The sequence below is a fragment of the Molossus molossus genome, unplaced genomic scaffold (genome assembly GCF_014108415.1).
Source record: "Molossus molossus isolate mMolMol1 unplaced genomic scaffold, mMolMol1.p scaffold_m16_p_1, whole genome shotgun sequence".
NCBI classification, from domain to species: domain Eukaryota; kingdom Metazoa; phylum Chordata; class Mammalia; order Chiroptera; family Molossidae; genus Molossus; species Molossus molossus.
In genome coordinates, this window is record NW_023425344.1 from 197647586 (window position 1) to 197668291 (window position 20706).

Sequence of the window (20706 nt, forward strand, 5' to 3'; positions counted from 1 at the left end):
TCCCCCGAACTGTCGGTACCTTTTTGGTCCTTCTCTGGTAGGCGAAGGCAATGTCCTGTCTCTGTTCATTGCTGCGGTTGGTCAAGATGTTGACGATGGTGACCTCATCAACACCTACGGAAAAACAGGTTGTGAAGAGTTAACCATGCGCTCTAGTTCTTTTGGGCTAACGTAGAAGGTTTTAAACAGAGTTCTTTAAGTAAAAAATTTATATCCTGTTTTCCAAACGAAAATACCAAGACATCAAAATTTGTTCTCACTCTTCCTGTCAGCACCCTTCACCCCTTTTTTTTTTCCTAACAACTCCAAACCTCAAGCCTAAATAGACCTTTTAAATATTTATATATATATATATTTTTTTTAATATTTTATTCATATAGGTTTCTGGATCAACAGCAGGAAGTGCATTTGCGGGGCTCTGGCAGTCAGATGGGATTTTAAATGAAGGTCCCCAAATTGCCATTTAACTGGGGATTTAATAGACAGAAACTGTGAACTGAATTAATAGAGACAATTATTTATATTTATCGCAGGAGTATGACTACAGAAGCAGCTAGGTATAATTTCTATAATTATAGAAACTGTCATGACAAATGAGTCATATTTAATATGGCAGTTGTATTTTAATAGCATAATTGATTAATACAATCATACTTATTGAAGACGAAATTGTTTTGTAAGGAAAATAAATGTTCCACTGCTTTTAATCTTCAATAGGCAATTTTAATAATCAATTTTATAACTTTATTAAAAAGAGTAAGTGTTTTAATCTAAATTAAATCTAAATTGGGAGTTTTGAAGGGCCACCAAAATATTTTAGCACCTATTTTAATTGGAACATGTGTATTTATACAGATAAGCAATGCCTTCTGGTATCTGAAAGTTTCCAATTTTATGTCAGAAATACTCTTAACAGGTCATTTACCTTAAGAAAGCACGATTTTAAGAATTCAGAGGGCAAAAGGTCTCTCTCTTAACTGAGTCTCAACTTTGTTTAATAAAGAGTCTTTGCCATAACTGGACAGGCAATTCCTGGTCGAGAGAGCAGAACGGCTAGGCTCACAAGGTCACATGCGAACTGCAAACCGCCTGGCCTGGAGGTAACCAGGAGTCCCAGAGCCACGGAAAGGTCAGAACTGTGATGCGTCGAGGCAGAAGCAATGAGCAGACCGACAGAGAAGATATCCTCAACTCTCAAGCATGTTAGAAAGATCAAAAAGCAGAAAGTCAGAATTTCTGGGTATAAAAATAAAAGGAAGTTCAAACCAATATGTGAGTCAGTTATGTTAACTGCAGCATCTATTACTTTAGCTCTGATTTTTAGAGTAGCCAGTGTCAGCAGAGAAATCCAACTGCTGTATAGGAGACTCCGTTTCAAAGATGCTTATTTTAGCTCTGGTGTGTGTGGCTCAGTTAAGCATCCTCCCATGGACCAAGAGGTCACCAGATCAACTCCCGGTCAGGCACATGCCAGGGTTTCAGGCTTGATTTCTGGTAGGGGGTGTACAGGAGGCAGCAGATCGATGTTTCTCTCTCTCTTTTTCCTTCTCTCTCTCTCTCCCTCTCCTTTCCTCTTTCTAAAATCAATAAGAACATATTTTAAGAAAAGATGCACCCTGGCCGGTTTGGTTCAGCAGTTAGAGCGTTGGCCTGTGGTCCAGAGAGACCCATGTTTGGTTCCCGCTAAGGGCGCGTGCCTCGGTTGTGGTTTGTCCCCGGCCCTGGTTGGTTGTGTGGGTGGCAACCACTCGGTATGTCCCTTTCACGTCGATGTTTCTCTCTCTGTCTCTCTTCCTCCCACTCTGTCTGAACCAAACAAAAAATGGAAAAATGTCCTTGGGTGAGGATAAAAAAAAAAAAGGAAAGATGCTCATTTCAGCATTGTGTATAATATCAAAAAATAAAAGAGAAAAAAAAAATGTCCATTAAGAGACTGAATATATACAAAAATGTTCTTTTGTTCATTTAATGGGATACTACACAGTCAACTAACATGATGGTATAAAGTATTAACTGACCTGGAAAAGTACTCGCAATATACTGTTAAGTAAAACAAACAAAAACAGGTGGCAAAGCAATATACTCAGTATAGCCCGATTTTTATAAAAGATACATGCATGTATAAGAAAATATCTAAAAGCCTTGATACCAAAATTTTAATAGTGGCCACGTGGGTGATAGAATTATGCATAATTTAAAGTTTTCTTTCTTTTGTTTATATACTTTCAAAGTTCACCTTAACGCCCATAAAAGGTTTTTTTTAATATACTGCAAATGACATGCAACCATCGATCTAGAACCAGCCAGTGACTTCACCGCAACAGCTTCCTGGCACAGCTTAAATACATTACTTAATAAAACATAATGTGCATGATAATTACGAGCCAGAGCTACATAACTCTTTGGTTTCTAGAACATCCTAACAACTGTCTTCTTCGGTCTCCCAGGGAGGATAGCTGGTTCCCTTCCTAGATTACAGGTGAAGACGCTGAAGTCAGAGACCGAGGCCCAGCTGTGCCAAGGTCACCTGTGTAAACATCTGCCCTCCTGGGGTCTCAGTTTCCACATCTGCACAAGTAAGGGGCTTGAACAATGACCTCCAGCTCTGCTTCCACGGAACACTAACAGACAAAATCAAACTTTAACATTCAGTCTCAATTAGGTATGGGCAAGACAGATGTATTCAAAGGCTCGATCAAGTTGAAGGCCACTTCAGTGATGTGTGCCCGGACATGTGCACCCGCATGCGTGCCTGCCCACACACGTGTGCTCCCTGGCGGGCATGCCCTCTGTATCGGCTCTGTGGTTCAAACTTAGAAAAACCTCTTGTTTATATACTTGAGTTTTGCTTTATACTTAACTTTCTTACCCAAGTCTGACAATGCTGGAAAACAACAAAATACAATTATATCCTCTAACCTCAATTCTACTATTTCCTGATAACAGTTTTTGGGCTGCTGACCTGAACATATACCAAGAACACATCCATAAAAACACAATTCTCCCTTGGGAACAAATGCAAAGTTATGTTTGTGTCAGAATTAGAATTAGAATCACATGAAGCATTTATTAAAAACACAGTCCCCTGGTCCCCACCTGAGATCTACCGATTAAAGACTCCATAGGACTACCTCCCTGGTGATTATTTAAGAAGCATCACCTTGCCCTGGCCAGTTTGGCTCAGCGGTTAGGGCATCAGCCTGCGGTCCAGAGAGACCCGGGTTCAGTTCCCGCTAAGGGCACGTACCTCGGTTGCAGTTTGTTCCCGGCCCTGGTTGGGTTGTGCAGGTGGCAGCCACTCGATGTATCCCTTTCACATCGATGTTTCTCTCTCCCTCTTCCCCTCTCTCCCTCCCACTCTATCTGAACAACAACAACAACAAAATGGGAAAAATGTGCTCGGGTGAGGATAAAAAAAAAAAAGAAGCAGCAGCAGCACCACCAGAGATGGCTACGCACACGTAAGAACTGGAAAGAGCTTCAGAAATCTGCCTACATACAAGACTTTTAAGTACACTTCTATCAACTGCTTCTGCTGGGTGCAGGGTCGCCTACAATTTTCGGGGAAGAAGTGCTTACCTTTGTCCCAACCCAGGTAAGAAATAACACCCAAAAAGAGTTCACTGCACAGACTGCAGTACAGTCTCGCTCTTAGTCCACAAAACAGCCTTTTGCTTTTCTGTTCATAGCACCTACGCATCCAGCTCGCTGAGTCGGAATTCAATCCAATTATTGGAAATCCCCATGAAGAGCCTGGGTAGTTGACCTGAATCTCACCTAGGAGGCAGCAGCTACTCCAATCTGAAGGAATCTAAATGTATTTTACCTAAATTATTTACCAAGCAAGCAGCCTGCTGAGATGCAGCATCCGACAGACTGGGACGCCTTACCAGGGAACAGTCTGATGCTTTACAAAAATGCTAATGCCAGCAACCACAAAGAAATTAAATGGAGGTTATTTCTGCCAGTGGAAGCCGACTCTCCCCTCTGAGAACCTCACCTACATCAGCTATTTCTCCCATACCACTGTCTGCAAGTTTCAAATTGAACTGGAAAGGCGAAAAAACCATGGAGCCCAGGATCAACTGCCTAGTCCAGCGGCTTAAGGCACGTCCTAGGTCGTAACACCAGAACCCGCGTATCGGCCTGCAGGACTTAGCCATCTTATCTTCGGAGCACCGCTGCTTCCCCCTGCCCTGCCATCATGATTGGTGACTCCTGTGGAAGCCAGGCCAGGACAGGTTGAGTGGCAAGGGTCATCCGGTGACTCACCAGGATGCAGCTGAAGGATGCAACTTGGCGCCCCTCTTCAGTACAACCGTCGTCAACAACGGACGGCGAGTGCAGTCCACTGGGAAAACTCGGGCAAACGTGACAGGCACCGATGCCCAGAGATGAGGCCCTGCCTCTCTGCATTTGCACTGAGAGGGCGCCCGGCCAGTGTGTAGGGAAGGGTCTGCTGGGCGGAAGGGCCCGGGATCGAAGGATGAACTGTGGCCGGGGCAGAGAGAAATAAACAACAAACCCGAATAATGTTTCTGTCCCATCCCACTGCACTTATGTTTGATGTGAAAGGTCCCAAAGTAATCTGAGTAAAGGCTCACACTGGGGAACAGTGAGGTGAGTGGGGGAATCCTACAGAACAGGGGTGAGAACACAGATATTCTGTGATCCAGGCAGATTTTTAGAAATTTATTTAAAATGAATAGAGCCCTGGCTGGTTTGGCTCAGCGGTTGGAGCGTCGGTCCGTGGACCAGAGAGGCCCGGGTTTGGTTCCCGCTAAGGGCACGTACCTCAGTTGCAGTTTGTCCCCGGCCCTGGTTGGGGTCATGTGGGTGGCAGCCAGTCAATGTGTCTCTCTCACATTGATGTTTCTCTCTCTCTCTCTCTTGCTCCCTCTCTCCCTCCCACTCTATCTGAAGATAAATTCAAAAGTGTCCTCGGGTGAGGATGAAGAAAATAAAATAAAAATGAAAAAGAATAGAGGTTAAGATGTTCAAGACTGGTGAGCACCCGAGACACAACTCATTTGGCCCCTGATGGGAAGCAGCAGCAAGTCTATAAGCATTTGCCCGCTGAATGCAAACGGCCGGCTAACCTCACAGGCTCACTGTTCCCAACACTGAGCCAGGGCGTCAGAAAGGCCGTCCCTGTCCCAAGGCCAGTCGACCCGAAGCAACGGCTCCACAAGCGACGCCACAGAGAGGCTGCTGCCGGCGGGCTCCAGCAGCGGGGTCCGGGGGCGTGGGGTCCTTAAACCACCCACTGTATTTTTAACACACAAAGAACACTTGCAGTCTGAAATAATGGTTGAATCCCAAACCACAAAATCGGCCTCCTGGGGTTTCCTCCTCTTCCCTGCGGGTGGAAACCCCAAGTCAGCTCGGCGTCTGGCCTGCCATGGAAAATGTCTTTCTCGTCCGCGGGCAAGGAACCAGGGGCCGCTCGGAGCAGGGCGCTGAGTCACACTGAGCGCACGCAGCTCGCGGAGTTCACTGGTCTGATGCAGGACTCGGGCCCTCGGGGCGGGGCTGACTGATTAGAAGCGAAGGGAAAACTGCCCAGATCGTCTCTTTATCGAGATCATGGGAAAACCATGACTTGGCTTAGATTACTGGGCATATCAGTGTCAAACCTCAGAGGAAATCATCTTTACAAGGTCCGAGGCAGGCCGCAGAGAGAGGAGAGGGTGTGGACATTTTATTTATTATAGTATCAAACGATTCACTGAGTACCCACTGTGTGCCGGGCCTTTTGCTAGCTGCTTTCCACAATTTTACCATGTGATTTCAACATCCCGGTGAGGTGGGGTTACTGTCAATCCCATTTCACCCATGAGGACAGAAATGCCCAGAGAAGGCAGGGACACACCCGAGGCCACACAAGCAGAGCTGGATTCAAAGCAGGATAGAAGACTCAGGCTCACTGAAGTGGGCTAACCTGCCTCCCACTACAGAAAACTGTCCAAAACTTGAAAATAAGGCAAGAGGAAGACAGCATGTCCTCCCAGCGTGGCTACAAGGCCCACCCAAGACTGAGCAGGGGCATGCTCTCACTCAACTTGCTTCTGCTTATTACTGACGAGTAACCTGCTAATTTGGTCCACTAGACAGGATAGCCCCAAAGGTTATGGCTTCAGTGCCCGGCAGGACATTAATGGTCTTATATCCAGCCTTGCAATCTTATTCCAACATTCTTTATTCAATGCTTATAAATACCCAGTCTCTCAATATCCCTTTGAACCATCCTTATCTGAGTTAAATAACTGATATGTATTCATCCTATATTTATGAGTCATGTTTATACCTTCTTTTAAATGTGTTTTTTTTTTAATATTGATTTTAGAAAGAGAGAACATTTTGATCAGCTGCCTCCTGCATACCCTGTACAAGGGATCAAGCCTGCAACCTAGACATGTGCCCTGACCAGTAATTGGACCAGTAATTGAACCAGTGACATCTCGGTTCATGGGACAACGCTCAACCAACTAAGCCACACCGGCCAAGCCTTTTTATTTGAAATCCTCACCTGAGGATATCCTCCCATTGATTTCAGAGACAGAGAAGAAGTGAGAGAGAGAGAGGGAAACATCAATGTGAGAGAGAAGCATCAATTGGTTGCCTCCTGTATGCACCCCAACTGGGGATCGAACCCACAATCTAAGTATGTGCCTTGACCAGGAATGGAACCTGCCACCTTTTGTTGTACAGGATAATGCTCCAACCAACTGAGCCGCTCAGCCAGGGCATGTTTGTACCTTTTAAAAATTATACTGATACTTCTTTATACCACACTCCTCTCCCTCCAGCTCCTAAAAAGAATTTGGGACTGTAATGTGTCTATACGTCTACAGAACTGAACTTATTTAGTACATACAAATGAACACATTTAATAATCAGTAGATAATGATTCACCCACTAAGTAACAATGCATGGCCACCAAAAAGACCACCCAACTTGGTTATTTTCAACAGTAAAAGCTGGAAGACGTTCTGAAAATAGTTACTAATAACTCGGTGGGAAAGGGGCAGTCCCTGCCAACAAGGCATCTGTCTCCTGGGAGTGGTTTTAAAGGTGGACACACTCACACACTGTTGCCCAAAAGCATCCTTCCTGCCATCAGCCACAGTGCTGCCTGGCCGGTTCCTGCTCTGGGAACTGCCTCAGCAGAAGTGGGCATTGTGTCTCCAGGGACTCTCGCCAGGAGCCAGGCATCCAGGTGGGTGACAAACGGAAAAGGGTGGCGTCTGTGTGCACGGCGGCAAGGATGTCATGCTCGGGAAAGGACATGGGAACTTACGACCGGGGCGTGTTAGTTACCTCTCCGTGCCTCCGTTTCTCGCCCTGTAACAGACCGTGACAACACCTAGATGATGGGATGTGAAAGGACTGGCTGGGTCACTGATTGGGAGCGTGTCCACTACCTTCTCCAATCAGCTTCTGTCCCAGGCCTGGCTCCTTACTGCTCAGCTTTTGGTCTACAGAAATCTAGGGCATAGAGGACATAGGGCACACTTGTGCCATTTGGTGAATTAGATTCGGGTCCAGTTTCATGATAAGTCTGGCAGCTGCCTGAGAGGTGACGGACAAACAAGCGCTGCACAGGGTGGGAGGAGAGCGGGATGCCCGGCCTGGCACAGCTGGGGGACCTGGCCCCCACTCGGGGGGAGTGTCATTTAGCTAAGTACCTAAGGAGGAGGCTTAGCCCGGAAATCAACTTTCTATTTCCATTCTACTCTGGTCTCCCCTCAGCTGAGTCCCTGAGAAAGGATTTAAGTAGCATCTGTTTGTAATCCCACTGGACACCTAAGTAATCTAGATCCCTGTCATCTTTCCATGCAAAAGTACGTTTCTGAAACACTCTTACAGGACCAGCAGAAAACACAAAGCAGGCCACCGCTCAAGATCCCAATCACTGATGAAGGGCTGTGCCCAAAATGCCGGCACTGTCTGTGCCCTGCTGTTCCACCAGCCTCTGGAGACGGAGAATTAAAGGTCTAGACAGATGCCAGGGGACCTAACATCCCTACCCTGAACTCAGTGGACAGTGGACGGTGCCTTGACTGAGCACTGCCGACAGATTAGAATCTGGACCCCCCTTGGAGCTCAACCCTCAAGCAGCACACGTCAGCCCGTTGCACAATATCCCTGGAAATGTTGTCCAGACTACAGATCTTAAACAAGAACTGAACGTCAACATAGGACGTTTTCCTCCCAGGCCGTCCAGTGGGGCTCGCTCCCTGACTCGGCAGCGGGAGCTTTCCCTCCGGTTCCCTCCCAGGGCGGTGACAAACCCTGGGCCACCTGAGTCGCGAAGCCTTTCTCAGAAGTACACCCTCACTCAGACTCAGGGGTCCTTGCTGCTTTGGGCCCTCACCTCCCACCCACCTCTAATAGGAGAAAAGCGACTGGTCAGAGCCAGTCTGCCTCCCGGCATCTTCTGGAGAACACATTCCTAATTGCTCTCTCAACTGAAGGAACACACCTCCAGGGGTGCAGGTGAGACGGAAAACACGTCCCGTCCTGTTCGCCCCTGGCACAGGGAGTTAGTCTTTTGGCCACACTGGAAATAAATCTTAAGCGGTTCCATTTTTAAAAGCATAAGAGAAAAATATGCAAAAACTTGCTGCAGTTACGCTTCTATACTTATGCTTAGGAGAAGGGGGAAAACATTACCCGCTCTTGCATCCCTTCCGGAGAACACAAATACTGCTAAAATCAAAACTGACAATAATAATAGGGGACTCATTACCCTCCCCTTCGAGAGAGAGAGACCCAAGCTGTACCAGTTTATTGGCACTTCCACTAACTCCGGGTTGTGCTGCCTCTAATTACAATCTATTTTATGTAGTCGAGATTCATCCTTCTCTAATTTAGCTGACTTTCCTTTCTGGTTATTTGGACCGTATGGTAAACCATTCACAGCTGTGTTGTACACGCCACAGTGTATATTTAACCCAAGGCCAATCTAGACCAAGAGGCTCCTACAGATTTAACTCTCCTAAACCTCTTGTTCATTAAGCAATATTACTACTTTTGCATGGCTTTATTCAGTTTCTAACTAGACACTAATTAAGGTAAGTAACTGCACAGTCTACCTCCAGCCAGAGCGCAACACAAAACAATCGTGCATTGGGCTTAGGTAACATACTCAAGAACTACTGAGGTCATATCCAACCAGAAACAAAGCAGGCTTAGGAGAGGGAGCTAAATTCGCTTTGTAAAAACAGATCAAAGCTCACTCGGGGCTGTTACACTTTCCGGACACGGTCCAGATCCTAGCACTGCCCTGTACCACTGCGTCTGTCTGCCAGCCCTGCGTCCCCACCACGTGTGCTCTGGTCTGTGCACACTGCACTGTTTAGGTTAAATGTGTGCCTTCTCACACAATCCCGAGGGCTGGGTAAATAAAATTAAATACAATCAATGAGATAAGTCCTTGCCCTCAAGGAGCTGACATTCTGGAGGGAGACAAATCCATACATAAGTAACTACAACACATGTGACAAGAGCTATACATGAGTATAGAAAGTATTGAGAGGCAAACCAAGAAATAATCCTCTGCCTCCTTCTCAAAGGAAGCTTGGGGAAGAGGCCGTGTGTCGGCCTGGGCTGAGAGGCGAGGGACCTGCCTGGATGTCAGAGTGGGCTAACGCTCCCTCCAGAACGCTGACTTTCAACCAGTGTGCCCAGAGAGGCATGCTGGTGTGCCGCAAGATTTTTTTAAATATGCGATACCTGACTATTGACTAGGGGCACTGATCTGTTTTCCCTTAGAGCGTCAAGTAACAAAAATGGCAACAGCCAACACAACGGCTGTCCAGTGTGACTGAATCAAAATTATACCTATTTTTAGCCCTGGCCAGTTTGCTCAGTGGTTAGAGCATCAACCCACAGACCAAAGAGTTTCAGGTTCGATTCCATTCGAGGGCACGTGCCTCGGTTGCAGTTCGGTCCCTGGCCCTGGTCGGGGTCATGTGGGAGGCAACCAGTCGATGTGTCTCTCTCACATTGATGTTTCTCTCTCTCGCTCCCCCCACTCTGTCTGAAGATAATGGAAAAATATCCTTGGGTGAGGACTTAAAAAAAAATTATACCTATTTTTTTATCAGACTGGCAAAAAATATATTTTTTTGGTGTGCCGCAGAATTCTAGTAATTGGTTGTATGTGCCATGAGACGAGAGGGTTGAGCGTCGCTGCTCTAGAAGGGGGTGGCACACACCCGCCCAAGCAGAGGCTCTGTCTGGGGCACCGGTCAGCCTGGAGATGAAGACAGGAACCAATCTGCAACGGATGAGGCAGGGGCCCGATGACAGGACAGAGGCCACGCCCGGCCAGGGGAGAGAGGACAGGGTGGAGGGGAAGGCATGGGTAAGAACAGCTTTGGGACCTTCTGACCAGCCCAGGCCGTGCCCGTCGATCTCGCCCAGGTCCGCCCCTGTGAACCCTCCCACCACAGTCGGCTGCGGGATTCACAACGCTGAGTTTAACAGCAGCTGGCTGGCCCTCCTGAGAGTGCTCTGACAATGAGAAGTAGACTCTGTCAGAAGGAGCAGGCCCCGCCCAGCATGCTCTGCACCTGGCACCCACACCCACACGTGTGCACACATGCCTCGGTCGCCCTTCCGGGAGAGAAGGCCCAGATAGTCATCTTTTCTTTTCATGGTCCTTTGGCCTTTGTTTGCATTAGCAGTTGAGGTTTAAGCTCTGTTTCATGTCAAGGAAACACCAATTACTTAGCCTTGTGTTCTCCCCATAAAGATGTGAGGCAGCAGCAGGGAAGGGGCAGCACCACTTCTTAATTACACTGAAGGTACGTAGAGGCACCCGACAAGGGAGGGCGAAGACCTTCATTAGCTCGTGTTTTACGTGCTGTTATCCAAAAATATCACGGGGAAGGGAAAGCAACAAGAGATTTCACTCTCCCAATGAATGACTTCGTTTTTGTTTGTAATTAAATATACTGCCTTCCATTATGAAGGTAGTATGTGTCATCATGGAACATTTAAAAAATACAGACTAGACTGAAAGCACTAGAAAGCAAAATAATCAATTACCCATAATTCTATATATGAATTAATAATGCCTCTTTTCCTTGTTGACATAAAAAATTTGTGGTGGTGTAATCATACTGTACATATGCTTTTATGTCCATTTTTTTATGCAACGGTCTCAGATGGTGAATGTGTGTTAAAATGAGTGTTCTAAAATTGTGGTGATGGCCATACAACTCTGTGAATACACTAAAAAACAATGTATTGTATGTTTTTGTATGGTATGTGAACCATATCAAATAAAAATGTCACAAATTGTTCAGAAACTTTATTTTCATGTCTCTGTGACTCTCTACAAACATTTTATTTCATACTGAGTGAGTTACCATCATTTACTAAGTCACCCCCCAGCTAAAAGCTGTCCGGGTTTTTCACTATCATAACCAGTACTGACATTAACATCATTGGTGCATTGAGCCGTATGGATATCATCGTCTTTCTTCTAGTTTCCTAGAAGGATTGAACATACTGACAATCCAGAAATTATTTTAAAGGACTGAGAACGCAACAAAATTTAATTACTCTCTAAAATCACTAGGCACAAAGAAACGAAAACAAAGATGAGTTCCCAAGTGGACCTCACTGGGCTTTAAGTCTGAAAGAGAAGACGAAAGGGACCCAAAAGCAAGACCACAAACACGACGTGTGTCTCGTAACAACAGAATCACATTTTTCGTGACTGACAGTCGGCACAGAAAAGATCCAGACCCGGCGGGGGAGTCCCAGCATCAGGGCTCGGGCACACCTCCTGGGCCCGGACAGAGCTGTGCTCAAACCCCAGTTTTAACCAAGGCCGGCCCAGAGACCTAAAGCAAGTTCACCCTCAACCGTGTCACCCACAGACCGGGGGTGCCGGCTACATCGTGGGACGAATCTGAAGCTCACCCAGACCAATGTCCCAACAGTGCTTGGTGTAGTGCGTGCCCCTAACGAGCACTCAAATAAATTCACTAAATAGTTGTAACCGGGATGATGGTGATGTCAGGTGCTTTTGACCGAACTTGAAAGCAGGAATCCAGCTCTCAGCCCTGCAGATGTTTATGCTCAGAAACTACAATATTTTTCGCCTAACTTAGAAAGGGCCTGGAGGTATTTTTATTGCCATGGGAGTTTCAGCTGTTCCGAGCTCATTTGCGCAATCTTTGCATTCCAGCTACTACAAGCTTTCTCACGCAGGGATCAAAGCCTCTTTGTCTCGCCTGTCAGAGGAGTTCGCTGGAGAAAACTCGGGCGTGTTTCCACGAAGGCCTGTTGGGAAGCCTCGGGAACAGACACCCAAATAACGAGACAGGGTGAGTTTGAGGGGAGTGGATTGTGCGTGTGTTTTACGGTAAACTATTTCGAGCGGTGTCGCAATGCCAAGCACTGTGCTGCGGTGCGAAGCGGTGCTTCACGGGGGCTCTGTGATGTGGGGACCCGGATCGGTCCTACTTACTAGTGGGAACACGGAGGCTTAAGGAAGTTAAGTATTTTTCCAGTCACGGGCGGAGATGTGAACCCATGATCACACTCTCATCCCCTCCGCTCCACTGAGTAGAACTGACTGTAATGAGATAAGCCCTGCAGATTTTAGTTTGATTTTCTGATTGGTGACTTCCTGACTTCCCAACCTGGCCTTTGACAAATATGGTCATTTAAAAGCACCAAAAAAGACGACCTTTTAGAGGTCACATTCAGACACTTCATTGTTCTCCCTCAGCCATCTAGTCGGCCGCCCCAGGAGGTGCCCCGGGCCCCCCAGGAGCTCCAGGCTGCTCTGAGGCTGACGACGCAAAGCCCTGTGTCCTCCAGGGGCGGGGAACCTTCTTCCTGTCAAGGGCCATTGGACATTTATGACATCATTTCCGGGCCATACAAAATGATCAACTTAAAAATTAGCCTGCTGTATTTGGCCAGGCTAACTTGGTGAGGCTGTGATGTCAGCTGGTATTGCTTTCTCGGGCCTTCTATGGCCCATGGGCCGGAGGTTCCCCACCCGTTAGAACCACACAGCATGTAAAGGATCCTTCTACTTTTCTTCCTACCTCTGGAAAAAAATGTCACAGTTTCTCCAAGGGTTTTAGGAAAGGTGACCATGTAATTCTGCAAAATAAAACAATTCTGAACGTGACAAGGGGCACAATCAGAAAACATGCAGACATAACCCAGGCCACAAGGTCATGTCCCACAGGTTCCTAGGTCATCCTAGATGAGGCTCCCCGTCCATCAGTGACCTGTGTAGGAGCATGTCAATAAGTAGCAGACTCTACGGAGAAGAGAAAACCATCCCCTCGCCCTTCTGCAAGGGTTTGCACCAGCAGCTCTGGTTGCTGGTCTTGTCTATGTTTCAATCTGGCCCCAGCGTGGACAGGAAGTCCAGCAAGGGAAGTGAGTGTGGTGAAATCACAGCACCACAGTTCCCGGGCTTCGGGGGGTGGGGCAACCTCAAAGATGGATGCTCCATTAACATGAGCCCAAAAGGCAGGACATTTACTTTTGTAGACACAGAAAACAGCATAATGACTTGAGCATGCTCGTGCTCAGCTCGACCCAATGAGACGCTCCCTCTGCAGGGTCTAGACAGAGAGGCTGCTCTGCCTCCTGGTCCTCTTACTCATCCTGGAACTCAAGGGAACACGCTCATCCCGGCGGCTCTGCCAAGAGCAGCTCCAGCCCTAGGAGGGGTGTAGCTTGTTGGATCAAAAACGCAGTCTGACTTTTTCTCTCATTAGATCAATCTAAGAGCAAAGCAGTAAAATTTCCCCAGCATTTTTCCAACAAAAGTAATGAAATTCAAGGGAAATCAGGACAAAAAAAGGCCCGTAGGGATCGCCGTGACCCACTTCTTCCTTTACAGACAAGGCACTGGGGCCTCAGAAGGGAGAGGTGGGCCCAAGGCCCACACCCCGCGACCAGGCCTCCCGGCCCCATGGGCCTAGTTCCAGGTTGCTATGCCACCTGGTTAAAACACCTCCTCCTGTTTCAGACCTCCTTCTCCCCACAGAGAGCAGGGAGGACGGGAGGAGGAGGAGGACAGCGGTGGGTGTGGGTGAGGCAGGGCTGAGTCCACCCCATGGAGCTCCAGTCCACGCGCACATCTCAGATGACTGGTGTATGGAGATTCGAGGGAGGATGAAGAGACAACTACACATGCCTCGGTCAGAGCCCCACCAGAGGACACAGGTGTCGCCTACCTTTGGTCTTGATGGCCGTTTCAATGTTCAAAGCGTCCCGGTCGGCATCGAAGTTGGGGTAGGCTTTGACTGACCCGTATGCACTTGGGGGTGTCGAGTGCTGAGGTCAAAAGACAAACACACCCAAATCATACACATGTAAGATCATCTTGTTGAAATATCAATTTCTAGAAAGATTTTTTTCCCTATTGTTTCATTTAACAATTCAAATCATTCTCTGACTAGGTAACTATGAACATGCCACCAACTATAGGATAAGCAACTGCATTGTCTGTAACGACAGTTCTTCTCCAAAGGCCCGGTGAGGTGGGAATGTACTATCTGCATTTCCCCTTATTTTACATTAGTGTGAGCTCGAAAGCCAACAACACAAAGCTGGGTGTTCGAAAGCACCTATTTATTTGGGAAAGTTTAAAGAGCATTAAAACTTGGCTGGCAACAATCCACAACAAACCAAAAATGTGAAAATGCCTGAATAACAAGCGTGCTTAGTCAAGTTTTGGCTTCATTCCCACTTGGGCCTGCTGGCTGAGCTGGCAATTCTTTTAAAAGCAAATGTGAACCCCCTGCCTGCTTGTCCCTTCAAGTGAAGAAGCCCCTCCGCGCCGGCCACCGCCGTGGCAGCAAGGTGGTCAGCCCCGTGGCCCGTGCCCTCCTTCGTGGTGGCCAAGTTCCCCTGCACTTCTCTCTCCTCTGTCCCCGCCCCTCTGCTGTCTTTAACACTAGCCCCCTCTGCCTACCACTCTTCCGAGTATCTTTTTCTTCTTGCCTTTTAAACCATACCCTCTTCCTTTGCAATGCTTTCCAAAGCCCGTTACCCCACCCCCCAGACTGAGGGGAGGGCCATGACCTGCTTCCACATCAGCCCTCCTCTCCAGCGTGCCAGCGGGCCTCTCCGCGAGCCACCCTGCACCTTCCCCCCCGGCCCCTTGCCCACAGCAAAGGCGGACAGAAGAGGATGGCCAGTGTGGCTCAGGTTGGCTGATGGCCGGCAGGGCCACCCACCACTGCCACACCTTCAGCGTCAAGGTTCCCCATCCTGAACTCCCCACCCCACCCACGGCTTCCCCCAGTACATATACCCACCATGTAATGACTTTGTGTTGGCTCAGTTTCTGGAAAGAGTCAGAGACTAAGGTGCCCTGACTTAACCTCTCCACCCACAAACATTACATTATCAGCACCCACACCCCACACCAGTTGGTTTTACTAGCAGAGGGTTATACAGGTAAACAACTAAGTTCAGAACTGGACAGATGTTTCAGAATGTACTTGTAACTATCTTGGCCAAACAGTAAATCCATTTCATATTTATAACTCCAGAATACAATGAACTATCAAGATGTATTCCAACTCATTTCATGTCTTTTCTTTTTAAAAAAAATTTTTTTATTAGTATTGATTTTAGAGAGACAGGTAGGGAGAGGGAGAGAGAGATAGAAACATCGATGAGAGAGAACATCGACTGGCTGCCTCCGGCATGCCCCTCACTGGATATTTGGCCCACAACCTGGGCATGTGCCCTGACTGGGAATTGAACCAACAACTTCTTGGTGCATAGGTCGATGTTCAACCACTGAGCCACACTGGCCAGGCAGCAACTCATTTCATTTCTTTTTTTTTTTTTTTTCCTCACCCGAGGACATTTTTTCATATTTTGTACAGATAGAGCGGGAGGGAGAGAGAGGAAGAGAGAGAGAGAGAGAAACATCAATGTGAAAGGAACACATCGAGTGGCCGCCACCCGCACGACCAACCAGGGCCGGGGACAAACTGCAACCGAGGTACATGCCCTTAGCGGGAACCGAACCCGGGTCTCTCCAGACCGCAGGCCAACGCTCTAACCGCTGAGCCAAACTGGCCAGGGCTCATTTCATTTCTTAAAATGTCCAGGAAGATGAGCTCAATGAACACAGCACAAATTCAGGAAAACATAAGAACAAAGAGCTGTTTTGAAATACTGTATCTGCCACGGTGGCTACAAGATGAGAGCGGACATCTAGCAAATCTTCCTATTTGTTAGCAGTGCTGTGGGTGACTCACAAAGGCAGCAGCCTGGTCACTGAGCCATATCATATATGGCTTCACTTACCAGGTACGATGTCACCTTATTACAAAACAGTGAGTAGGGAAAAGGTTTGCATAATTTTATAGTATCTATGGAAACAAAATTAAATGGATAACTAAACCTATTATCTGTAAAACCCAGTCATCTGAAAATTAAATTACTGAAGCAAAAGTGGTCTTCCCTCACGCGAGAGAAAACATGACATTTCCTACTGCAGGCCCATCTCCGCAGGCAGAGAGATGCATCAAACTAGAGTATAGTAACTTCAGAGGCTGCATGAGAGGGCCTCTCATGAAACATGATTCTAAAAACAATCTCATGATCAGATCCATCAAAGAAAGAAATCACTGAGCTTCTGGACGTGTCTGGACCTCAATGCTAAGCCTGTATGTTTGCCAACAACAGTGGACACAAGTTCCAAAGGAACAATTAGAGGTACATAGACTTCACACAACACAGAACCATGCTCACGTGGGCATCATCCATCTGCACCACAGGCAATAGAGGGTTCTGTACCCACATGATACAAGCTGCTATCAACCCATTTGAGTGCTTCTTTTAATTTAATTTAATTTAACTGAGAGCATATTTTGAAAATTCTCCAAGATATGCCTACAAACCAGTGTCACTTACTGTTGACTTTTTATAAAAGCCATTTCAGTCAAGATGACCTAAAAGATGTGTGATGTTCTTAGATATTTTACTTATTCATAATTTATATTCTACTTGACTCTATAAGTGCTTGCAATGATATAATCTCATATGTAGCTTTAAAAATGTCTATCACCTGGCAGATGTGGCTCAGTGGTTGAGCGTCGACCCATGCACCAGGAGGTCGCTGGTTCGATTCCCAGTCAGGGCACATGCCCAGGTTGTGGGCCCGATCCCCAGTGGGGGGCATGCAGGAGGCAGCCAATCGATGTTCTCTCTCATAGATGTTTCTATCTCCCTCTCCCTTCCTCTCTCTAATATCAATAAAGAAAAAAAAGGTGTAAGTTCTTGTCTGAAATAACTTCCTGAACACTAAGAAGTCCCAAACACTCAGGGTCTTTTTTTTTGGTATGTGCCCCTAGAGGGAACCAAACCTGGGACTCTCTGGTAGGCAGGCCAACGCTCCAACCACTGAGCCAAACCAGCCAGGGCTCAGGATCATTTTTGATATGGCCAACCAATCATAAAATCCGGGGCATGACATTAAGTGCCATACATCACCCCACAATCACTACCACTGACGTGCTAAGTACAGAGCAGGACAGAATTCTAGCCACTCCACTGTTCCTAGTGTCTGTCCTATTTTAACATGAAGCCAAAAAAGTTTCTGGAGCCAAAACATTTCTTTCAAATTGAACTACTAAGAACAGCTAACGTAAGGAGGAAGAAAGGGGAACCAAGAGGGGGGATGACTGTCTGGATTTTGCCCCTTTTTCTTAGATGTACAGGGAAAGGAAATAGTTTTATCCAGAGAGATGTCCAATATGCAAAACATGACACAAAGTAACAATGATATACTTACATCACCCTCCAAGCTGAGCTTGCACAGAATTTCGTGAACAGTAGACATTTTGAAAGAAGCTGGAAAAAAATAAAACAAAAGTCTTTAGGAAGAGGCTTTTCTTTCCCCCAAAGCACAGTGACTCATTACACTAATCTCTACTTCTTGGATCATTTCATCTGAGGATATTAAAGTAATTTTTGCAAACAGATGCTATTCCCGTCTTATGATTGGGAAAATTAAAGCTTGGCGAAGGTTGGCGAAGGTGTGGGATAGGCTACACAGCCAGCTAGTCTTCCTCCTGCCCTGTCTGAGCAGAAGCTGGGGAGACTGATTTGTGAACACAAAACTGCTATGCTCCCCGAGGCTAATGCAACGTGTTCCAACAGGACAAAGTAGAGCCTCCCCCTTCTCATACAAAGGGATACGCTTGTCAAACCAGCTACAACTTCTGCTATTTCTCACCAGTGATTTGACATATTGAAAGGGGCCTAGAAACGATGGGTGTGAACTGAAATCAATAGGGTTTTCATGCTGGCCCATTCCTAAATGGAACCCTTTACTAGTGTCCCTAATTATTTCCTTAGCTCACCGATGCTTGTAAGGTATTAAACTATTCATGAGACAGACAGTGGGTAGTTTCTGACATTAACTCCTTCCATAAAAGACTGATCCTTGCATTTAAGATTCAAAATGGCTGAAATGAAGTCATCTTCCAGTTAATACACTTAACCTGAAGGGCTGCGCCACCACAGGCTGATGAATTGGCTTCCCAGCTCTGCAATCACACAATTCTCGGAATCGATACACCAACCCCTGCCAACAGAGAGTGCTCGACTGGCACCAAATTGATCTCAACTGAGCCAAGGCAGGTCATCCAGCAGCAGCAGCCCCCAAATAAAGGAAATAGAGCACAGCTGTATCCTGAAACAGTGGGAACGACATGTGAATCTCCTGCTTTGTTATTTTTGTTGCTTAATATTCTTTGATCAAGGAAACTGTGTCCATGCAAATTCTATTTCTCTTCTCTTCTTCAGTTTGCTTAGTCGAAATATTTTATAAAAACTGGCTTGAGGGAGTACTGACCGACAGAGATACTTGTTAACTTATCAAAAGGCTCTGAACTTAGCCAATTCCAGGCTCAGTGTGGGGTGGAGGCAGAGGAATGTAAGAAAAGAGAATTCGCCTTCGTTTGTGGTGGTGGGTATGCGTTCGCAGGTTTTCATCGGGATCTCGCTCCCAGGCCACGCCTCTCTCTTCTGAATTCTCACAGACACGTTTTAAGCACGGCAAAAAGAAAACCACAGCTATTCTAATTCCCCCCACTCCCACAACTCTCAGACACCTTCCCCCCAAATATCCCAGTGCCGGGATACAATCCTGATTTGCAAAAATTCTTCCTCTCTAAATAAACTGTGGTACATCCAGACAATGGAGTGATGTTCAGGGCCAGGAAGAAGGGAGCTAACAAGCTAAGAGCAGGCATGGAGGAACCTTAAAGGCACATTATTAAGCAAAAGCAGCCAATCTGAAAAGGCTACATACTGTATGGCTCCAACTGTAGGACATTCTAGAAAAGGCAACACTATGGAGACAGTAATAGGATCCGTGGTTGTCAGGGATTGGAGGGGAACGAAAGAGGGATGCAGAGAATTTTTAGAGCCAGAAACTATTGTGTATGACACCATATGGTGGATTCACATCGTTATACCTCTGTTAAGACCCACAGAATGTACAACATGGAGAATGAGCCCGAATGTGGACTGTGGACTGTGGACTGGGCCCAACAATGATGTGTCCATGTAGGTTCATCAGTTGCAACAAATGCACAGCTCAGGTGGGGCTGTTGGTCGTGGGGAGGCTGTGCATGGGTGGGGCTGGGAGTCTATGGGAATTCTGACTGCCCTCTGTTTTTCTGGGAACCTAACACTGCCCTAAAAATGAAAGTCTATTTTTGTTTCTCAAAAAGTCTTTCACTGTATGTGAACTATCTGAGACAGCAGCCCCCAGCCACATGGGGTCGGCCAGCATTGGAAAAGTGTGCGGTGTAAACGGACATGTGCTGTGTGTCAAGAGCCACCAGGTTTGGAAGACTTCGTATGAGAAAAAGAATGTCGCCCTGGCCGGTTTGTTTCCGCAGTTGCAGCATCGGCCTGAGGACCAGAGTCCCAGGTTCAGTTCCACCAAGGGCACATGCCTGGGTTGCAGTTCGTCCTCGCCCCACTTGGGGTCATGCAGGTGGCAGCCAGTAGATGTGTCTCTCTCACGTCAATGTCTCTCTTTCTCTCTCCTTCCCATTCTGTCTGAAGATAAATGAAATGTAGAAATATCCTCAGGTGAAGATTAAAAATAAATAAATAAAAATCTCTCAATAATTCACATTGACTATATATTATATTTACGATGTGTTGGGTATATCAGGTTAAAAACAAAAACCATTTAAATTCAACTTTACCTATTTCTTTTACTTTTTCAAAAACGTGGCTACTAGAAAATTTACAATTGTTTATGAAGCTCAATTTCTATTTCTACTGGGGAGCACTGGTCTAGAGCATCCCGGGGGGCCAATTCTTGTCCAAACACCTTTCAAGTGGCTGGGTCAGTTAAAGACTATGTTTGAGATGCCTCGTAAGGCAAACAAGTCTGAGTCTGCTCAAGAAATGTCCAATTTCAACTTGGGCCAAGAAACATTCCATAGAGTCTCGTCAGTATCCTTCAGCCTGAGAATCACCAAAGCAGAGAGACAATCCCCTGGGACATAGCGCCACTCAAGCCTGGGGCCTGGACTATCACCCCTGGGGCTCAGGCAGAAGCCGATGGGGTCTGCAGTGACGGGTCAACTGCTGTCACCTGTCTTGCAGAATCTAGTCCACATTGTATACACCTGAGAAATAAAAATGCCAAAACAAACAAACAGA

At 46.7% G+C, this 20706-nt stretch overlaps 1 protein-coding gene across 1 annotated transcript in view; it reads right to left on the minus strand.

Moving 5' to 3' along the window:
• Positions 1 to 20706, minus strand: part of ANXA2 (annexin A2) — a 44090-nt gene that overhangs the window by 15408 nt on the left and 7976 nt on the right. The window contains exons 2-4 of the mRNA XM_036269371.1: positions 17810 to 17868; positions 14229 to 14328; positions 20 to 114 (exon numbers count right to left, since the gene is read on the minus strand). Coding sequence (XP_036125264.1) covers positions 20 to 114; positions 14229 to 14328; positions 17810 to 17857 — 243 coding nt within the window. The 5' untranslated portion in view covers positions 17858 to 17868. The remainder of the gene's footprint in view (positions 1 to 19; positions 115 to 14228; positions 14329 to 17809; positions 17869 to 20706) is intronic.